Source organism: Chiloscyllium punctatum, chromosome 3 (assembly GCF_047496795.1).
Source record: "Chiloscyllium punctatum isolate Juve2018m chromosome 3, sChiPun1.3, whole genome shotgun sequence".
NCBI lineage: Eukaryota > Metazoa > Chordata > Chondrichthyes > Orectolobiformes > Hemiscylliidae > Chiloscyllium > Chiloscyllium punctatum.
In genome coordinates this window covers 28,065,112-28,087,322 of record NC_092741.1, presented here as the reverse complement: position 1 = coordinate 28,087,322, position 22,211 = coordinate 28,065,112, and the positions used below count along the sequence as shown (strand labels likewise).

The 22,211-nt window shown below is 46.5% G+C and overlaps 1 protein-coding gene across 1 annotated transcript; it reads left to right on the top strand.

Moving 5' to 3' along the window:
- Nucleotides 1-4,663: 4,663 nt before the first annotated feature.
- LOC140454041 (heme-binding protein 2-like) lies at nucleotides 4,664-21,734 on the top strand. Its single transcript, XM_072548999.1, has 4 exons — nucleotides 4,664-4,795; nucleotides 10,958-11,087; nucleotides 17,121-17,295; nucleotides 21,569-21,734. Exons 1-4 carry the CDS (start codon nucleotides 4,664-4,666, stop codon nucleotides 21,732-21,734), a joined length of 603 nt encoding a protein of 200 aa, XP_072405100.1.
- Nucleotides 21,735-22,211: the final 477 nt, after the last annotated feature.

Sequence of the window (22,211 nt, the reverse complement as noted above, 5' to 3'; positions counted from 1 at the left end):
TTGAGAGTATTTAAAACTGAGATAGACAGTTTGTTGATTGGTAAGGGGAATCAATGGTTACAGGAAGAAGGTAGGAGTATAAGATTGAGAAACATATCGGCCATGATCAAATGGCAGAGCAGTCTCAAAGGGCTGAGTGGCCTAATTCTGCTCCCATGTCTTATGATTTTGTGGACATGGGCATCATTGGCTGACAAGCTTTGATTGCCCACCCTCAGTGTCTTTGAGAAAGTGGTGAGCTACCTTTTTGAACTGCTGCAGTGCTCCATGTGCTGTAGGTTGACCCACGATGCCCTTGGGGAGAGACTTCCTGGATGTTTACCCAGTGACACTGAAAAAACAGCGATATATTTCCAAGTCAGGATGGTGAGTGACTTGGAGGGGAACTGGAAGGTGGTGGTGTTCCCATGTATCTGCTGCCCTTGTCATTCTCGATGAAAGTTGTTTTGGGTTGGACAGTGCTGTCTTTGATGAATTTCTGCTGTGCATCTTGTAGATAGTACAACACTGCTGTTCCTGAGTGTTGGGAAGCAGATGTTTGTGAATGTGATACCAATCAAGCCGGCTGTTTTGTCCTGGATGGTGTCAAGCTTCTTGACTGTTGTTGGGACTGCACACAGTCGGGTAAGTGCGGAGTATTCCATCACATTCCTGACTTGTGCCTTGGAGATAGTGGTCAAGCCTTCAGGAGTCAGGAACTAAATTACATGCCACATTATTCCAATCCTCTGACCTGCTCTTGTAACTATTGTATTTATGTGGTGAGTCCTGTTGAGTTTCAATGGTAATCTCCAGGATATTTGTAGCAGGGGATTCAGTGATGGTAACACCACTGAATGTCATGTGGGGTTGATTAGAATATCTACTATTGGAGATGGTCATTGCCTGACATTTGTGTGGTGCAAATGTTACTTGGCACCCGTCAGTTCAAGCCTAGGTATTGTTCAGATCTTGTTGCATTTGAACTTGGACTGCTTCAGTATCTGAGGAGTTGTGAATGGTGCTGTACATTGTGTAATCAATGGTGAACCATCCTCTTGTTGCTTCCCTCATCACCTGTTGCAGACCCAGTCTAGCTGACCAGCTCAATCACATATACTGCTGCCACTGTTGGTGGTGGGCATTGAAGTCTCCTACCCAGAGGACATTTTGCACCCTTGCCACCCTCAATCCATCAGCCAACAGAGGACAGTACATGGTAATCAGCAGGTGGATTCATTGCCATGCGATTGACACAACTGAGTCACTTGTTCGGCCACTTCAGAAGGCAGTGAGAGTGAACCACAGTGCTGAGGGTCTGGAGTCATGTGTGACATCTTGAAAAATGTAAATATTACAGATGAGGAGCTGCTGGATGTTTCAAAACACATAAAAGTGGATAAATCCACAGGGTCTGATCCGGGGTACCCTAGAGCTCAGTGGGCAGCTCAGGAATCGGGGAGGAGTACTCAGGACAGGAGGTTCTGGGGAAGCCAACAGAGGTTATTCCATGTTTGAGAAAATGTACTACGGCCAGGGAAGGGAGGGATGATCACAGAGGATATGCCAAATTCTGTGCTGGATATACCACACATGAGCCAAGAGAGTTCAGGAGTCAGGCTCCTCACTAGAATAGAGACAAAAAATCTGCAGATGCTGGAATCCAAAGTAGACAAACAGGAAGCTGGAAGAACACAGTAAGTCAGGCAGCATCAGGAGGTGGAGAAATCCGTGTTTTGGGCAGTTCAGAGTTAATACCTGAAACATTGACTTATCCACCTCCTGATGCAGCCTGGCTTGCTGTGTTCTTCCAGCCTCCTCTTTGTTTACTCCACATGAGAGTAATCACCCTGGGAATGGGTCAGGTCCACACTGAGGGATCCATGCAGGGACCAAGAATAAAGTCAGCTGTATCCGGACTGGACGATGCTGTGCAGGAGCCAGGAGGGAGACAAAATCCAAGCTGGAAGAATCTGTGATGGGGCTGAAGAAGGACCATGCCGGTGGGATCTGCACTGAGTATGAAACAAACTTTTAAAGATGCAGTCAGGGAGGGGAATGAGGAAAAGGCTGTAAACTTTGATTGAATGTCAAAGGGCTCCATCACTGAGTTTACAGCAGAACAGTCAAAACTAATGAAGGGAATGCTGAGAGAGGGGTTCAACCCATCGGGCCCCCCCACCCCAGGGGAAATTGTTCATGGATGGTTCTGAAGAATGATAAAGATCAGAAAGGGGGAGTGATCATCATCACTTTATATTTACAGTTGTGTAGATGAGTTAATACTAATACAAGAAGAAACGGTGAGTCAGTGGCTGCAGCAGGTGTCGATGAGGATAAGGTAGAAACAGCTGAAAAATGGGCAGTAGACAGGGACACCCCGTATACTGAATCACAGCTGTGTACCTCACTACACTGCACGAAGGTGGGAACTCACCCCAGAGTTAAAGAGGACTCACTGAAAATTAGGGTGTTGTTCATCCACAACATCAAAGATTCAATATTGGATTAATAATGAATTTCAAACCTTTGGGAGTGGAGTGAAGTGTGGTTTTTATTTATTCTAATGAAAAACATGTTTTTCTGCTTTACACCCTCAGATTGTTCTCACAATCTCTATAAACTGTTGTTTGGCAAATATCAAACTGAACTCAGCTTTTGAAAAATGTTTGAGAGAAATATAGAAAACGTCAAGGTGAGAGATAAGTGCTTCTAATGTGAAGGTGATCTTAGAAATACTGAAAGGGACTGGAGACAATTGAAGGCAAATCGTAAAACCAAAGAAAGGATTATCAAATTTAAAAGGTCAGTTTGAAATTAACAGCAGATTTCAGCAATTTTCCTGACCAATTACAACAACATCACTCAGTGACTTGCCTCCCTCCCCCACCGTCTCAGACTCATAGTGGGTTTCCTCTGGGTGCTCCGGTTTCCTCCCACAGTCCAAAGATGTGCAGGTCAGGTGAATTGGCCATGCTAAATTGTCCGTAGTGTTAGGTAAGGGGTAGATGTAGGGGTATGGGTGGGTTGCGCTTCGGCGGGGCGGTGTGGACTTGTTGGGCCGAAGGGCCTGTTTCCACACTGTAAGTAAGTAATCTAATCTAATCTAATCTAATCTAATCTTAACTCTTTCTGCTGGCAGCTTCCTTTCAATTCCCCCAGACACCTTCCATATCTCTAAATGTGTATTAATGGAAATTTACAGACATCCCAGTGGGATTTGCCTGTTAGAGACTTGGCCTTGACCAGCCAGGACATGTGTTATCTTCTGAGACTAAGTGTTTGTGAATGTTTTGGAAATTGGTACTGATAAATAAATTGATAAACAGTGTTATTCAAGCACTCAGTGGGGAACTTAACATGAAGTTTAAGAAGCTGTTCAGTGATCTAATCTATGAACAGTGTTCTGATCACCTTGGGGGGGAGCTGTTCAGGAATACAGAGGGCTTTACTTCACAATTGCTGGAAGACGTTGTTTTTAAAGGCATCCCAAATAAAAATGGGAACTTCCCCATGGTCCAATGGACAGAACAGACTGTCATGGCCTGTCAATGTGCAAGACAGGCCATGGGATTGTTAAGTTCTTGTCGGAACTTTTATGAAGGACATCACTAAATAGCTGCTCCCCAAGAATTGATAGAAGAGGAGGAAAGGGGTAGCTAAAGGGTTTGTATCAGTCGAAGTTCCTGAAGTATTAATTATTCAGTTCACAGCAAGAATGATTCCACACAGAGGTAGATCTCAGGAGGTGACAAGTTCTAAAGGGAACACGTTCGTTTAAATTTGGAATATTTTGAAGAGTGGAATATGTGAAGGATTTGAGCAAATTCTGTTCCTCTATCTTTTGGTCTTACAGCTGCATTCACGTGGCCATAACGTCCACCCAATTTGCTTTCCCAGTGATGTTTGTGCTATCAGCCAGTTTGACTGCATCACATTCCATCTCTTCTTCAAAGTAATTCATATCTAGTAATTCATAAGACATAGAATCATAGCATTACTACTGTATGGAAAGGGGCTATTTGTCCCATTCATTCAGGACCAACCCTCTGAAGGGCATCTCACCTGGATCTAACCCCTCACTCTATTCCCATAACTCCACGTTTAACTTGGCTAACCCATTTAGCCGACACATCCCTGGATACTGCATGACAATGTACCACGGCCAATGTACCTAAACAGAACATCGTTAGATATAGGAGCAGAATTAGGCCACTCAGCCCATTGTGTCTGCTCCGCCATTCGATCATGGCTGATGTTTCTCAACCTCATTCTCCTGCCTTTTACCCAGAGCTGTTGGTCCTCTTCAATTGTTAGAAATAAATGAATTATGACCATAGATACGCCACCACCAGAAACAGTAACCAGGGGAGAGTAAGTGTCAGCACAGCAGTGACGAGTGATAGCAATTACAAAACTCGTTTTCCCAGGTTTCAAAGTTTCCATGAACCAACAGACAGAGGGTTAATGGTTTGTGAATCCATTCCAAAGTTAGAACAAGGAATATTTTACATAGTCAATGAGTTGGAGCATTTCCCCAACACATGTCACAGCGAAACTGTATTCAAAATCATCTTCATCGAACAGTTTATAAAGATTGGAGCTCAGTGTTCAAACTGCAGATCCACCTGAAGGTGCTGAGAGTCAGTCAGTGTGTTCACCAGTGATCTGAGAGAACACCAAGATGCTGAGAGTCTTCTTGACTGTGTCTGTCCTCTTTGGGCATCAAATTGCTGCTAAGGACATGGAGCAGGAGATGATTGACCTCTGTACTCGTGTTGACTGTCCAGAGCCAGAACAACTCATCCAGGACAAGGTCAGTACAGCTGAGAGTTTCCTCTGTTCTGTCATGTTTGTACCAGTGGAAATTATTCCTAACCTGCAGTGCACCGACAGTGCACATCCCAACCCTGAACCATGAGGCTGGACTGAAATTACTCCTCGGGCCTCATTAACACTTTCTACATGAGCTGCCATCCCCTGCCTGGCTCCCACTGCCAGCTTGTGCAGTAAGAAGAATATCAGGGCTTCCATCTCCAGCAGCAGGTGAAGGGAGGGGTCAGTCTGCTCACAGAGAGGGGGATTGTGGGGGACAACACAAGGACTGTAGAGTCAGGGAGCTCTCCTACTGCTCCTGTCTTCACTCAATCTAACCCTGTTTCTGAAAGGCAGCTGATCACAGGCTGAAGGTCTCTGTGTTCTGTATAGAAGAGGCCAAGGCTGGTTGTGAGTGGAATCTCCCCCTTCCCCAATCCTGGACAGCTGCAAAGTCATATCAATACAACAGGCTGCAAACAGAAGGTAAGTCAGCTCTGAGATACGACTCTCAGACCATGTTGGGGTCACCGTGGATTGGTTAATGGACAGGAGAAGGTATGGAGTGTGACAAACATTAGCAAATACTTGAATAATTTTGCATTATTTTTTATGTGGACATATTCCATTGAGAAACACAAACTCCACAGGAAAACTGATCAACCAATGTCTGACCAAATTAATTCAGGGTAATATTAGATTAAAGAAGGGACTCTTCTGAAAGTTCCAGTAAATGTACATATCTGGACAGATGTAGTCCGAAACAAGTGATGACAGAATATTAAAAAGAAAGGGAATAATGGACTGTGGCAGCATACCAGACAGGAATTTACAGATTATAAGAGCTTGCACAAGCAGAAAAGACAGAAGTAAAAATAATTTTAAACCCTGAGAAGCAAAGGTAGGAAAATAACACGGAAGAGGGAAGTGGGAGGAATATAAAACACACACATTGATTCTGTCTTCACACAAAAATATTTTATTAAAAACTGAATAGCGGGATACCAAAGATCTGAAGAGGTTGTGGAATACTCGATATAGAGAGTAAATATGAGAAAATCTCCAGGATAAAATACCTGATAAATTCCCAGCACTTGGTAACCTGCATCCTCGGATTCTTAAAGAAGTTGACTGTAGGATTACTGGGTCCAATGGTTTGTGATCTTCTATACTGCCCAGATTCTCTAACAGCATCAGCAGTTTAGAACAGAACAGCTGTAACAGTGGTGTTCAAGACTGGAGGGAGAGAGGAAACAGGGAAGTTAGTGTGACATCAGTCACAGAGAACAAGGACAGCAGGGTGAAGGACAAACAGACAATGACTCTGTGGAGAAAGTAGCCATGCAAATGCTGGGTGAGAGGGCAACCTGTTTGTGTTGGAGATGAGAACAGTAAGGGAGATAAATTATATTCTGTGTAGTCACCATTGAGTAGTCTGAAGGTTGTGTTCCCTACTCTGTGTCTGGTTTTAAGGATATCATCATTGCTGGAGAAATTGAAGTGTGAAGGTTAGTGCGAGGACAGCACGGTGGCTCAGTGGTTAGCACTGCTGCCTCACAGTGCCAGGGACACAGGTTCAATTCCAGCCTCGGGCGACTGTCTGTGTGGAGTTTGCACATTCTCCCCGTGTCTGTGTGGGTTTCCTCCCACAATCCTAAGATGTGCAGGTCAGGTGGATTGGCCGTGCTAAATTGCTCCATAGTGTTTGGCGCATTTGTCAGAAGGAAATGGGTCTGGGTGGGTTACTCTTTGGAGGGTCTGTGTGGACTGTTGGGACCAAATGGCCTGTTTCCACACTGTAGGGAATCTAATCTAATCAATCTGTCTCGGTTTCAATGGCATGGGTAGATTCATAAACAAGCTGCTGTCGGGAATTGGGCAGCTAAGATTTAAAGAGCTTGATACCAAAGGGTAAGGCTAGACAGGATGTGTCTAAGTTGGTAGACTGTCAGCTAGTGGAGTGTTGTAACCATCAATGTTGGGGCCTGAGCTATTTCCAATCTATATGATAGGACTGAGTGTCAAGTATTTACGTTTGCTGTTGTGAAGCCAGGTGGAGATTTTAGCTGCTGAGAGGATAATAGGAATCTGCCAGGTAGGTTAAGTGAATGGGCAACACATGGGCAGATGGAGTATAATGGGGGAAAATGTAAAGTTATTCACTTTCATCAAAGAATTAGATCAGAAGGTGAATTAAATGGAGAGCTGATGGCCTTGAGGTATTATCGCCTGACTCTTAATCCCGAGACACAGGAAATGTTCTGGGTTTGAATCTCGCCATGGCAGATGGTGGAATTTAAATTCAATAATCATCCGAAATTAAGATTCTGTGATGTCAATTGTCAATTGTTGGGAAAAACCCATCTGGTTCAGTAATGCCCTCATCCCACGTATGAGTCAATTGTTTTCATCTGTGAAAAGAATTTTCAATGTTGGTGTTCAGGGATAGTTGGATGTCCAGGACATGAAACTCAGCAGGTTGGCATAAAGGCACGGCAAACGATCAGGACGGGGAAGATGGTGGCATAGTGACCAATAATTCAGAGGGACAATCTCATGCTTTGGAGAAATAAACACTGAAACTGATGGAGAAACATATTAGGTCTGACAGCATTTGTGGAGAGAGGAACAGAGTAAATGTTTAAGTTTGATATGACTATTCCTGAAAATGAGTCCTATCGGATTCGAAACACGAACGCTCTTTCCACAGATACTGCCAGACCTGCTGAACTTGTCGAGTGATTTTTTTATTTTGATTTTAGATTTCCAACATTTGCAGTATTTTGTTTTGTTGCAACTGCTTTGGGGTCACAGATTCAAATCCCATATTGATGGCTAGAATTGGGTTTGAAAATCTACTCTCTGCTGTGGTGACCATGGAATTATTATCAATTATTGTAAACCACATCTGGTTCACTCAAAGCCGATAGAACAGGAAATCTGCTATTTTTGCCTGGGCTAGTCTACTTGTGACTTTATCCACAGTAATGCGCACCACTCTTAAATGCTCTTCGAAATGGTTTGGCAAGTCACTCAGATCAAAGAGATGGACAGGCAACAACGGAGGGGCTTGCCAATAATACCCACATTCACAGAAAGAATACACTTTAAAACATGGAATGTTGAATAAAGGCCTTTATTGAAAGAGAGTTGAAGAGCAAGAATGAGGAGGTCTCATTGCCCTAGTACAAGGGGCTTTGGTGAGACTGCGTCCAGAGTGCTGTATGCAGTTCTGCTCTCTTTTTCTAATGAAGCATGTACTTGGAGGTAATTCACTGAACATTCATTGCAGTAATTGTGGAGGTTAGAGAAACATTAACCGGTAACACTGTACACCCTATTGCCATGATGCATCGATAGAGAATAGAGAGTGGATGTTGCCAGTAATGTAAAAACAATGACTGCAGATGCTGAAAACCAAATACTGGATTAGTGGTGCTGGAAGAGCACAGCAGTTCAGGCAGCATCCAACGAGCAGCGAAATCGACGTTTCGGGCAAAAGCCCTTCATCAGGAATAAAGGCAGTGAGCCTGAAGCATGGAGAGATAAGCTAGAGGAGGGTGGGGGTGGGGAGAGAGTAGCATGGAGTACAATGGGTGAGTGGGGGAGGAGATGAAGGTGATAGGTCAAGGAGGAGAGGGTGGAGTGGATAGGTGGAAAAGAAGATAGGCAGGTCGGACAATTCAAGGAGACAGTGCTGAGCTGGAAGTTTGAAACTAGGGTGAGGTGGGGGAAGGGGAAATGAGGAAGCTGTTGAAGTCCACATTGATGCCCTGGGGTTGAAGTGTTCCGAGGCGAAAGATGAGGCATTCTTCCTCCAGGCATCTGGTGGTGAGGGAGCGGCGGTGAAGGAGGCCCAGGACCTCCATGTCCTCGGCAGAGTGGGAGGGGGAGTTGAAATGTTGGGCCACAGGGCGGTTTGGTTGATTGGTGCGGGTGTCTCGGAGATGTTCCCTAAAGCGCTCTGCTAGGAGGCGCCCAGTCTCCCCAATGTAGAGGAGACCACATCGGGAGCAACGGATACAATAAATGATATTAGTGGATGTGCAGGTGAAACTTTGATGGATGTGGAAGGCTCCTTTAGGGCCTTGGATCGAGGTGAGGGAGGAGGTGTGGGCACAGGTTTTACAGTTCCTGTGGTGGCAGGGGAAAGTGCCAGAATGGGAGGGTGGGTCGTAGGGGGGTGTGGACCTGACCAGGTAGTCACGGAGGGAACGGTCTTTGCGGAAGGCGGAAAGGGGTGGGGAGGGAAACATATCCCTGGTGGTGGGGTCTTTTTGGAGGTGGCGGAAATGTCGGTGGATGATTTGGTTGATGCGAAGGTTTGTAGGGTGGAAGGTGAGCACCAGGGGCGTTCTGTCCTTGTTACGGTTGGAGGGGTGGGGTCTGAGGGCGGAGGTGCGGGATGTGGACGAGGTGCGTTGGAGGGCATCTTTAACCACGTGGGAAGGGAAATTGCGGTCTCTAAAGAAGGAGGTCATCTGGTGTGTCCTATGGTGGAACTGGTCCTCCTGGGAGCAGATACGGCGGAGGCGGAGAAATTGGGAATACGGGATGGCATTTTTGCAAGAGATAGGGTGGGAAGAGGTGTAATCCAGGTAGCTGTGGGAGTCGGTGGGTTTGTAAAAAATGTCAGTGTCAAGTCGGTCGTCACTAATGGAGATGGAGAGGTCCAGGAAGGGGAGCGAGGTGTCAGAGATAGTCCAGGTAAATTTAAGGTCAGGGTGGAATGTGTTGGTGAAGTTGATGAATTGCTCAACCTCCTCGAGGTGGCGCCAATGCAATCATCAATGTAGCGGAGGAAGAGGTGGGGAGTGGTGCCGGTGTAATTACGGAAGATCAACTGTTCTACATAGCCAACGAAGAGACAGGCATAGCTGGGGCCCATACGTGTGCCCATGGCTACGCCTTTGGTCTGGAGGAAGTGGGAGGATTCAAAGGAGAAATTGTTAAGGGTGAGGACCAGTTCGGCCAAACAAATGAGAGTGTCAGTGGAAGGGTACTGTTGGGGACGTCTGGAGAGGCAAAAACGGAGGGCTTGGAACAGGCACAAGAATCAAACGGGTTGTGTTTTCCAAGATGGTGTCAAGCTTCTTGAATGTTGTTGGAGCAATGCACCAAATCAAGCTAATGGGCTAATGAATGGCAGATTGGTTTAATTTAGATAAATGTGAGGTGCTACATTTTGAAAAGGCAAATCAGAGCAGGACTTTTCCACTTAATAGTAAGGTCCTCGGGAGTGTTGCTGAACAAAGGGACCTTGGAGTGCAGGTTCATAGTTCCTTGAAAGTAGAGTCGCATGTGGATAGGATAGTGAAGGCGCCATTTGGTACGCTTTCCTTTATTGGTCAGAGTATTGAGTACAGGAGTTGGAAGGTCATGTTGCGGCTGTGCAGGACATTGGTTAGGCCACTTGTCGAATATTGCGTGCAATTCTGGTCTCTCTCCTGTCTGAGAGATGCTGTGAAACTTGAAAGGGTTCAGAAAAGATTTACAAGGATGTTGCCAGAGTTGGAGGATTTGAGGTAGAAGGAGAGGCTTAAAAGGGTGGGGCTGTTTTCCCTGGAGCGTCAGAGGCTGAGGGGTGACCTTAGGAGTTTATAAAATCATGAGGGGCTTGGATAGGATAAATCAACAAGGTCTTTTCTCTGGCGATAGGGGAGTCCAGAACTTGAGAGCGTAGGTTTAAGGTGAGAGGGGAAAAAATTAAAATGGACCTTTTAACCTTTTCACACAGAGGGAGGTGCATGTATGGAATGAGCTGCCAGAGGAAGTGGCGAAGGCAGGTATAATAACAACATTTGAAAGGCATCTGGATGGCTACATGAATAGGAAGGGTTTAGAGGGATATGGGCCAAGTGCTGGCAAATGGAACAGGTTTAGGATATCTGATTGGCACAGATAAGTTGGACAGAAAGGTCTGTTTCTGTGCTTACTTCTGATTCCATAAACTCAATGTGTTCCAGTAACTTATTCCTAAAACTGCAAATATCTTCTGACATAGTTTCCTTAGTCTCAAGGAGTACCCTTCCCCATTTTAGTTCACAGTCCAAAAAAAACCTAAAGTAGTCCTTAAACTTTATGACAATTTTCTCATTTGATGTTTTTTTTGGCGTCAGGTTAGTTTTCTCGTGTGATAATGCAATTTCTCTTCTTGTATTAGAATTATAAAGAGATGCAATATCCAGCCATCCAATGGATTGAAACAAAGGTTGATGATATGGATCTGGTTCATGCAATGGATACTGGCTTGAAAATTCTTCTCAATTATTCAGCGTTTAACAATGCTGAAGGTACATTGCATATTCCCTTAAATTGCAACAAAATATAAAACACTCCTTTAGTCTCGAACTAGTCTTGTCTGAAACCTTCTCCACAGACTGATACATTTCCTAATGAATTTGCCAATGTGAATCCCAGAGGGGTGCTTGATCACATTGTTAATTTGGAAACTGCTTTATTAAATACAGCTCTGTGGTCCTACAATCTGGGAAGTGGGAAGTGTATTTCAAACAGTGAGCAGACTCTTCTCAGGATCTGGGCTATCAGGTGAGAAGTCCCATGAAGCCAACCTCAACTCGAGCAAGCAACTCGCTGAGTTGCATGGCAGCAGCAAGTTGCCAATTAGAGGGGATTCTAGGTTGTTCAATGCCTTATTATTGCTGCAATCTTATACCTGCCCCATTTCTCAGTGCCAGCATCTTCCATGGCAAACACACACTGCATGATCGGCAACCAAATGGCTATGTCTTAGTGGAGTAGTCCTCAGTGCAGGCCATGGAGACACTCAGTCAGGGTTCCTGGTACAGGAAATCAGGCACAGCTTAGAACACCAGTCCAGGGGATTGACCACAGTGAGGCACCTGCTCAGGGAGTTCTCTGTTGGGAGAGTCAGTACCTCTGTAGTCTGGGCAGTGGGTCAGTCCTGTGGATCCATTAGTCAGTACAGGGCTGTGGAGAGTTGGGGGGGGGGGGGGGGGGGGGGGGGGCAGGTCTCCCTAATCCCTGGCTCCCTTTGTGTTGTACACCTCTCTGCCTCAGGCATCACTGACCAACTCATTCCCACCAGCACGGGCCAAGAAAAAAAAGAAGCGGGATGTTTGAAGATGTGTGGAAACATTGTCAGCTGAAACTACCATCTTACAAATACCTTGTTCATCTTGATCTCACGTGCTGCAACAGCTCTCACAGACATCAATCCATGGTCCATCCTGTAGAGACATGGAGTTAGGCTTCATGCTGGCACTATCACATTCAGGGTGACACAGAGGCTCAAACATTTGTGAGAAGATTTGTAGCTCGGGTGCTCGTTGTTGTGGTTCTGTTCACTGAGCTGGGAATTTGTGTTGCAGACGTTTCGTCCCCTGTCTAAGTGACATCCTCAGGGCTTGGGACCCTCCTGTGAAGCGCTTCTGTGATCTTTCCTCCAGCATTTATAGTGGTTTGTCTCTGCCGCTTCCGGTTGTCAGTTCCAGCTGTCTGCTGCAGTGGCCGGTATATTGGGTCCACTATGTAGTGTACAAAATCCCATGCAAGGACTGCACAAAACACTACATAGGACAAACAGGAAGACAGCTAACGATCCGTATCCATGAACACCAACTAGCCACGAAACAACACGATCAGCTATCCTTAGTAGTCACACACGCGGATGACAAGCAACATGAGTTTGACTGGGACAACACTACTATTATAGGACAAGCCAAACAGAGAACAGCCAGGGAATTCCTAGAGGCATGGCACTCATCCACAGATTCTATCAATAAACACATCAACCTGGACCCAATATACCGGCCACTGCAGCGGACAGCTAGAACTGACAACCAGAAGTGGCAGAGACAAACCACTATAAATGCCGGAGGAAAGATCACAGAAGCGCTCACAGGAGGCTCCCAAGCACTGACGATGTCACCTAGACAGGGGACGAAACGTCTGCAACACAAATTCCCAGCTTGGCGAACAGAACCACAATAGACGCAAACAAATAGAGGTAGGACCAAAATAATCAAATTTTTGCAAACCCGACAAACCAGCTCACCCCCTGTGCACTGATTATTGTGTCTAACACTTTTAAAACTCCTGTCCAGTTCTGATGCAAGGTCAATGACCGGAAACATTGAGTGGGATATTCCCTCTGCAGAAGTGACAAATAATTAGGAAATATCTATCCTATGATTAAGGGATCAAGGCTTATGGGGAGAAAGCAGGATAATGGGTTTGAGAAATATGTCAGCCATGATTGAATGGTGGAGCTGACTTGACGGGCCGAATAGCCTAAAACTGTTCCTATGTCTGATGGTCTTATGGTTGCAGCCATCTCAATTACAATCTTAGTGGGAAGGTCAATGTTCAACCTTCCTGAACCAATGACCAATTAAAGTCTCTCAGTGATCAATTTATGGCCATTTAAGAGCCTTAAGCTGCCACTTACCTGATTTGAGAGAAATATGGCAGCCTTCCTGAAAGTTATTCGTGGGGCATCTGCTGGTCAGGTTGGACCTTGATTTGCCACAATCTGTGGCAATCACAGGCACAGACAGTGGTCAGGGACGCTGCTGAAAACCACCACCAGGCCCTAACCCAATCACCTTCCCTCATGTTCCTGTCCCCGTGATCCCTCCTCAAAATATCACTCACTTCCCGATCCCTGTCAGCAGACTGGGCCTTCAACAAATCGATACCTCTGATTGGCTGACAAGCAAGAGGATGGAAAAACACAGCAAACCAGGCAGCATCAGGAGGTGGAGACATCGACGTTTTGGGTGAAACCCTTCTTCAGATAAAGCTGCAGACAAAGGGGGTGGTGGACACAGGGTGGTGAAGTGGGGTTAGGTGAAGACAGGTAGAGAGTACAATCTGATTAGTCATTGGGAAGAATGAATCCAGTTGGTGTCTGGGAGGAGTGGAAAGGAAGGGAAGAGACTGGGAAGGGAGTCAGGGGATGGGAAGTGAGGTTATTTGAAATTGGAGAACTCAATGTTGAGTCCTCCGGGCTGTAGGCTGTCGTGACAGAAGATGAGGTGTTGTTCCTCCAATTTGTTGTTTGGTTTGTTGTGGCAATGGAGGAGGCCAAGGACAGTCAGGTCGGAAAGGGAATGGGAAGGGGAATTCTGATCGTCAACATGACATCAGCGGCCTCATTTTCTCCAACCCCTCACCCACTCAAACTTCACCCCCTCCGAACGTGCAGCACTCCACTATCTCCGCACCAACCCTGGTTCACAAAACCCGTTGACAAAGGTCTGGAGATCGAACCTCTGTCACAGAGGCCAGATGCCAACTCTCCAACACCACATCCTACCTTCCCCTTGCAGATAACCCCACTGCAACCCAACAGGCCAAAAACACTTGCACTGTCCGAGCCCTCATTGCCTCTGGTGGTGATCTCCCCTCCACTGCCTGTAACCTCTGTCCCAGCCCCGTACTGCCTGGTTCCATCTGTTCCCCAAGATCCACCAGCCCAACTACCCCAGCCAACCCATCATCTCAGCATGCTCCTGCCCCACCAAACTCCTCTTGTCCCACCTCGACTCCATCCTCCTCCCCTTTGGTCTAGTCACTTCCTACCTACATCCGCGACACTAACCACACTCTTCATCTTTTCAGCAACTTCCAGTTCCCTGGCCCACAAGTGCTTTATCCTCACTATAGACGTGCAGTCCTAAAACACATCCATACCCGACAAGGACAGTCTCCAGACCCTCTGCTTCTTCCTCTCCAACAGATCTATCCAGTCCCCCTCCATCTTGCCAAACTGATCCTCACCTATAATAACTTTCCCTTTAACTCCTCCCATTTCCTTCAAGTCCAGGAGGTGGCCTTGGGCACCTGGGTGGGCCCCAGATACACCTACCTCTTTGTTAGCCATAATCGAACAGTCCCTCTTCAGTCCGTACATAGGCACTGTGCACCAACTCTTCCGCTGTTACAGTGATGACTGAATCATTGCAGCGTCCTGCTCCCAGGCTGAACTGGAGCAGTTCATCGACTTCACCCACAGCTTCCACCCCGCCCTCAAATTCACTTGGTCCATTTCGGACACCCCCCTCCCCTTTTGTGACCTCTCCATTTCAATCTCTGGTGACAGTCTCCAGACAGACATTTCCTCTGAACCCTCAGACTCCCACAACTACACCTCCTCCCTCCTGCAAGAACTCCATCCCATTCTCCCAATTCCTCTGCCTTCGCCACATCTGCTCAGACAAGGAGACATGCCATGCGGGAGCATCCCAGATGTCCACCTATTTCGAAAAATCGTGCTTTTCCCACTTCTGTCATCCAGATCGCCCTCCACTGCACCACCTCCATTCCCTGCTCCACTGCCCTAACCTCTCCCTAACAACGCGGGAAAGACAGGGTCCCTCTTGTCTTCACCTACCACCCCACCAGACTCCGCATCAAAAGTATCATCTTTAAACATGTGTGCCAACTCCAACTAGACCCCACCACCAAGAACATGTTCCCCTCCTCACCCCTCTCTGCCTTCCGCAATGACCACTCCCTTAGACAGTCCTTGGTTTATGCCACTCTCCCCAACAACCCCCCCCCCCCCCACCCACCTAACCCCCGAATCCCCAGGTACCTGCCCCTGCAACCAGATAAGATGCAAAACCTGCCAGATACCGCCCCCCTCACCTCCCATCCTTGGCGCCAAACAGTCCCTTCAGGTGAGACAGAGGTTCACCTCCTTCTCCAACCTAGTTTACTGTATCTGGTGCTCACAATCTCGTCTTCTCTACATTGAGGAGACAGAACATAAACTTAGGGAATGGTTCACCGAGCATCGCAGCCGGGCCTGCAGGGGCTGACCAGACCTCCCAGCCACCGCCCATTTTAATTCCCCTTCCCATTTCCTTTCTGACATGACTATCCTTGGCCTCCTCCATTCCCACAACAAACCACACCGCAAATTTGTGGAACAATATCTCATCTTCTACCAGGGTAGCCTACAGCCTGGAGGGCTCAATGTTGAGTTCTCCAATTTCAAATAATCTCCTGCCCCATTCCCCCGACCCCCTTCCCAGCCCTCCCCAATCCTTCCCCTGCTCCCTGCCACCAACCAGATTCATTCCTCCCATTGACCAACCAGGTGGTACCCTCTACCTGTCTTCACCTATCCCCACTTTACACTCTGCCCCTCCCACTCCGTTTGTCTGCCGCTCCCCCTTACACCCACCCACAGTCCTGAAGAAGGGTTACACCTGAAGTGTCAAATTCACCTCCTGATGCTGCCTGGCTCGGTGTGTTCTCCCAGCCTCCTGGTTGTCGACCTTGGATTCCAGCAGCTACAGGCTTTTTGTCTCTAACCTCCAATTGGCTGGGAAGTTCAAACTAGGTGAGATATCTATGTCCCAAAATTTGACTGGGGGAGTGCTGGAGAGATTTAATGCAGTGATACCAAGTCTGCAGGGCCTCTGTGTGGAGATACTGTAGAAGTTGGGGTTACTTACCTTAGAGCAGAAAGGGTTAATAAGTGATTGGAGAGAGCTCTTCAAAACCATGAAGGGTAAAGGGGGAGAAACTGTGGGAGAGGTGTTCATGATGAGAGTATGTGAATTTCAGCCATTGTAAGAAGGAAATGTCATCATCACAGGAAATGATATCACCAACCCAAGGAAACCTAAACATAGAAAGCAGGCCATGCCACTAATACTTCATCTGGGGGCTCACTGATGATAATACCTGGTATGGTGACGAAACGTCTGAAAACAAACCTTCTAGCTCAGTGAGCAAACCTACATCCAGTTACAACAATGTGCTGTTGTCAAGGGACTGGTTAGCTGACTTTGTTGTACAGCCGGCTGGAGGTGCAGCCTAATGCCAACAGCATGGGTTCATGTCCTGCACAGGCTGAGGTCACCATGAAGGAAAACTTCCTCAAACTCTCCCCTTACATTAGGTGTGGTGACCCTCGGGTTAAACCACCACCAGTTCTCTCTCATGAGACAGTAGCCCTATCTACAGTCTGGTCAGACGAGAATGACGTTTCCTGTAGCATTGTGATCTGGAAAGCACTGCCTGAAATAGTGATAGAAGCAAATTCAGTCACAACATTCAAAAGATAAATGTTTCCACGATGAGGGAAAATTTGTGTGTAGGTGTAAAAAGAGCAGGTCAGTGTAATGAGCTGGTTAAAAATCGACCAAACAGCCAGCTCAGGAGTCCCCTCCCCCAGTGCTGTATCACTCTGTGAGGCTATTATTCAATCTGTCACATCAGTGTCTGCCCCACTTCAGCAATGTCACCCTGACCCCTCACCTGTAACCTCTGACTCACTGTCAGTGACACCACAAATGATCACCGAGTAAAATATCTTTTATTTACAGAAACAATTGTTCCTGTCACTGCACCTTGGGGAATTTCTGGCCACGTGGTAAATGGAACAATTTCACAGAACTACATTGTTTATCTGCTTCTAGTTCCTCAAGTCAAGAGTCCACCTGCACCTACAGATCCAACGGTTAAATTTGGAAGTGTATCTGATGGTTGGAACTTTGTCAGGTGAGTTTAGCGGCTGATATAATGGCGAACCTAACGGAGGGCTCTTTATGTTGTAATGGTAATGTCCCTACCTTAGGCCCTGGTTCAAGTCCCACCAGCCACAAAGATGTGTAAGACCATCTGGAACCAGTGTGTTGAGGGGTGATACAAACTCAGCAGCTCTACCAGCATCTGTGAAGAGACAAAACTCACACTGAGTCTGGTATAGCTCTTCAGTGAATAGGTGATGTCAGAGTAGGGGACAAAAGGAAGGAAGTCCAAAACAGAGTTACGTATGAACATAATAACGAAGGCTGGGGAGTTACAGAGAGAGTCAGAGAGATGTACAGCACTTGTGAATGCCGACCAGATACCCCAACCCAATCTAGTAGCATCTGCCAGCACCTAGCCCATATCCCCCAAACCCTTCCTATTCATAGACCCATCCAGATGCCTTTTAAATGTTGCAATTGTACCAGCCTCCACCACTTCCTCTGATAGCTCATTCCATACACGTACCACCCACTGCACGAAAAAGTTGCTCCATATGTCTGTTTTATATCTTTCCCCTCTCACCCTAAACCTATGTTCTCTAGTTCTGGACTCCCCCACCCAGGGAAAAGACTTTGTCTGTTTATCCTATCCATGCCCCTCATGATTTTATAAACCTCTATAAGGTCACCCCTCAGCCTCTGATGTTCCAGGGAAAACAGCCCTTGCCTATTCAATCTCTGCCTATAACTTCAATCCTCCAACCTTGACAACATCCTTGTAAATCTTTTCAGAACCATTTCAGATACAGATTACCATCAATTATGATGTTGTAGTGATGGAGATCTGGCTCAAGGCAGTGAAAGGCTGCACGTTAAATAAGCTGCTCAGGAAGGGAAGGGAGACAAGGCAGTGGTGCTGTGGCTGTACTGGAACAGCTTGGCTCGGGATGTGGCATGTTCACGAGCACGAGTCTTCAGTCCCACTGCCAGAGTGTTGTCAGGGCCCACAGCCTTTGTGGTATCCAGTGCCGCCAACCATTTCTTGATATTGATGCGGAGTAAATCAAATTGGCTTCAGATGAGCATCTGTGATGCTGGGGACCACTGGAGAAGGTAGAGATGGATTATCCACTCGGCACTGCTGGTGAAGATTGCTGAAAATGCTAAAGCCTTGTCCTTTTGCATTCATCTGCTGGTCTCTCCCATCCCTGAGGAGAGGGAATATTTGTGGAGCCTCTCCCTCCAGTGAGCTGTTTAATTGTCCACCACCATTCACAACTGGATATGGCAGGACTGCAGAGCTTCCATCTGATCTGTTGGCTGTGGGATCCCTTAGCTCTGTCTATCACTTGCTGTTTGTGGTATTTGGCATGCATGTAGTCCTGGTTTGTAGCATCACCAGTTTGACACCTCACTTACAGATGTGCCTGGTGCTGCTCCTGGCATGCCCTCCTGCACTCGCCATTGAGCCAGGGTAGATCTTGATCAAAACAGTAAGTCATGACAGGAGAGCTCAAAGCCATGGTGTGCTCTTCCTGCTCTACGTGGGAAGCTGACCACATTTCCAGTGCCCAGGGCCAGCAGGGGAGCAGGAAGGGTCTCAGCTGCAGCTCCTTGAAGCTCAGCTTTCAGAACTGGAGCAGTGTCTGGAGACACTGTAGATCATCCATGAAGCTGAGAGTATAGTGAACAATACACACAGGGAGATGGTCACACAGCAGGCTCAGATTCCACAGGCAGAAAGGGAATGGGTGAGCACCAGGCAGAGTAAGGGGCTGGGCAGGCAGTGCAGGAACCCCCTGTGGCTATTTCCTGCAAAACAGACACTTTGGATACTGTCAGGGGGAATGGTCCCTCAGAGAGGACCAGTAACAGCCACATCTGTTTCCCATGGTTCACCCTGTAGCAAAGGAGAGGAGGGGCAAGTGTGAGAATGTAATAGCTATCGGGGATTCAACTGGAAGGGGAATAGATGGATGTTTCTCTGGCAACAAATGAGATTCCAGGATCGGATGCTGCCTCCTTGGTGTTTGGGTCAAGGATGTCTCAGAATGACTACGGGATATCCTGGAGGAGGAGGGTGAACAGCCAGTGGTCATGGTACACATTGGTCCCAATGACAGAGGGTAAAATATGGCATGAGGTCCTAAATGCAGAATAAAGGGCATGAGGGAGTAAGTTGAAAGTATGACCTTAAAGGTTGTGATGTCAGGATTACTACTATTGCCACGTGTGAGTCAGAGGAGAAAGTCCAGGAGATTATAATTGAACACGTGCTGGAAAGGTGGTGTAAGGGGAGGGTTGCAGATTCCTGGGACATTGGGACTGGTCCTGGGGAAGTGGAACCAGTACTAACTGAATGGGTTACACATCGGTCAGTGATCTCAGGTTCAGGAAAACGCTACAGGACTTCCTCAGGATAATGTCCTTGGCCCAAACATCTTCAGCTGTTTCATTAATAATCCTCCCTCCATTATAAGGTCAGAAGTGGGATATTCAGTAATGATTACACAATGTCCAGCACCATTTGTCACTCATCAGATATTAAAGCAGTACTTGTGCAAAGCAGCAAGACCTGGGCAGTATCCAGGCTTGGGCTGACAAATGAGAAGTAACATTCAATACAAATGATAGGCAATGACTGTCTCCAACAGGGGAGAAAGTGACCATTGTCACTTGACATTCAGTGGTGTTACTATCCCTGAATCCTCCACTATCTACATCCTGGGAGTTCCCATTGACCAAAAAATCAACTGGACTAGTCATTTACCTACTGTGTCTACAAGAACAAGTCAGAGGTATCCTGCAACAAATAACTCACCTATTAACTCTTCAAAACATGTCCATTATCTACAAGGCAAAAGTGTGATGGAATATTGCCCACCTGACTGCCATTGGGCAGCTCCAATAACACTCAAGCAGCTTGACACCATCCCCATCAAAGCAGTTCACTTGATTGGCATCAGATTCACAAGCATCTACTCTCTCCACCGACATATGGTAGCTGCGATATGTACCATCGTCACGATGCACTGCAGAAATTCAAGAGGAATCCTTCGACAACAAAATAAAACAAAGAACTGCGATGTTGGGAATATAAAACAGAAATGGAAAGTTCTGGAGAAACTCAGCAGTTCTTGCAGCATCTGTGGAGAGAGAAACAAAGTTAACATTTCATGTCCAGTGATCCTTCCTCACAGGTTATTTCTCCACAGATGTTGTCAGACCTGCTGAGTTTCTCCAGCACTTTCTGCTTTTGCTACGAAGATAGCACCTTTCAAAGCGATGAACCCCTCCCCCCGCCCCCCCCCCCCACCCCCACCCCCACCCCCACCCCCACCCCGTCTCACCTTGAAGGAGAAGGGGCAGCAGATATGTGAGATCACCACCACCTGAAAATTCCTGAATTGGAAATTTATTACCGTCCTTTCTGTTTCTCTGGGTCAAATTCCTGGAACACCACCGCCCCCCCCTCTCCCAACTCCCCCCCCCCGCCCCCCCCCCCCAGCGGGATTGTGTATGTACCTACACCAAATAGACAGAAGTAGTCTGGGAGGCAGCTAAATGCCACCTTCTCAAGGGCAGGTCGGGATGGGCAATAAATACTCATATAGCCCAAGAATAAAGATTTTAAAACATCCTCCTGACATCACCTTCAGAAACGGTTCCCTCTCATTCTTGTCCCATGAGTCAGCGAGAACAGCTTTTCTTTGTCTCTCTTACCTAACTCATGTCACTGTCTGGTACAGCTCCAACCAATTGTCCAAGGACAAATTTCCCAGCTTTTCCACCCTAAACCTATTGGTAAAATCCCTCTGCATCCTCACAAGGTGCAAGTATCGTTCCTAAAGTGTGAGTGATTATCACTTCACACAATGCTTAAGCTGTGACCTAACCAGCAGTTTACAAAGCTTCAGCATGATCTCCCCCCATTTGTACTCACTACCCCCAGTAATGAAGCTCAAAGTCCCCCATGCTTCCTTAATATGTGCTGCATCTTTCAATGGTCAATATCCCTCAGATCTCCCTGTTCCTGGTACATTTCCATCATTGATTCCCAACATCCCTCTTCCCAGAGTGCCTCACCTCACACTTCCCTGTCCGAAATTCCATCTGCCACATGTCTGCCCATTCTGCGAGGTTATTGATGACATTCCTGTAGCTGGGATTGCACTGAATGGTGGAGGGTTCTCAATGGCCTGAATGGCTGTCACCTGTTCATATCGTGCTGTTAATCTACTCAGATCCAGGCAGGGTTTGTCACGAGGAATGAGAATGAAATGTCTATATTCCTATTGCAGGGCAATTGATAGGAAACTGGAAGAGAAACAATATGAAGAACATGTGCTTGAATTCCTGAAGGATTTGGAAGAAGACAACCAACCCTTTGAACCAGGACATTTTGCTCTTAGTTTCTATCGCAAATGGGGGCTAATGGAAATAACTTTTCTTAAAGCTTCCAAATGATTTCTTTTTGTAAAGTTCTGTTCCCTTTACAGACATATAACAGTCAATCACGCTTAACTCTGTCTTAAACTGTTTTATTCATATACAAGGTACATCTTGGCTTTAACCTGGATTAGCATGGTCTCCTAATCTAAGAAAGGATTTACCTAACTGTTGGGATTTGGACTCAAATTCCAGAGTAAGAAAGTTTGTGTCATGGAATAATCTTCCTGGTAAGAAGGACAATATTAAATGCAAACCAAAAAGAAAGATTGTACAATAACGGTTGTGGTTAGTACTAAACATTTCACTCATTGAGACATACCATAGTAGACAGGTGTTATAACACAAGGTAAACCCTTCAACTCATTCAACCAAACACCCAGAAATGCTTATTACCTCACCATCTGTCAAAGTAAGAGAACTACCCCAAAGCTCACTATTTAAAGAAAAACAAACTGATTCTTTATCGACAACTGTCAACCTCCTTTATTTATC

What these genes read in the sequence shown, in the direction of transcription:
- LOC140454041 (XM_072548999.1), top strand. Translation starts at nt 4,664, where the DNA reads ATGCTGAGAGTCTTCTTGACTGTGTCTGTCCTCTTTGGGCATCAAATT. An exon ending in AACAACTCATCCAGGACAAG is followed by an intron (nt 4,796 to 10,957) that starts GTCAGTACAGCT and finishes TTCTTGTATTAG; the next exon opens with AATTATAAAGAGATGCAATA. An exon ending in AGCGTTTAACAATGCTGAAG is followed by an intron (nt 11,088 to 17,120) that starts GTACATTGCATA and finishes TTTTATTTACAG; the next exon opens with AAACAATTGTTCCTGTCACT.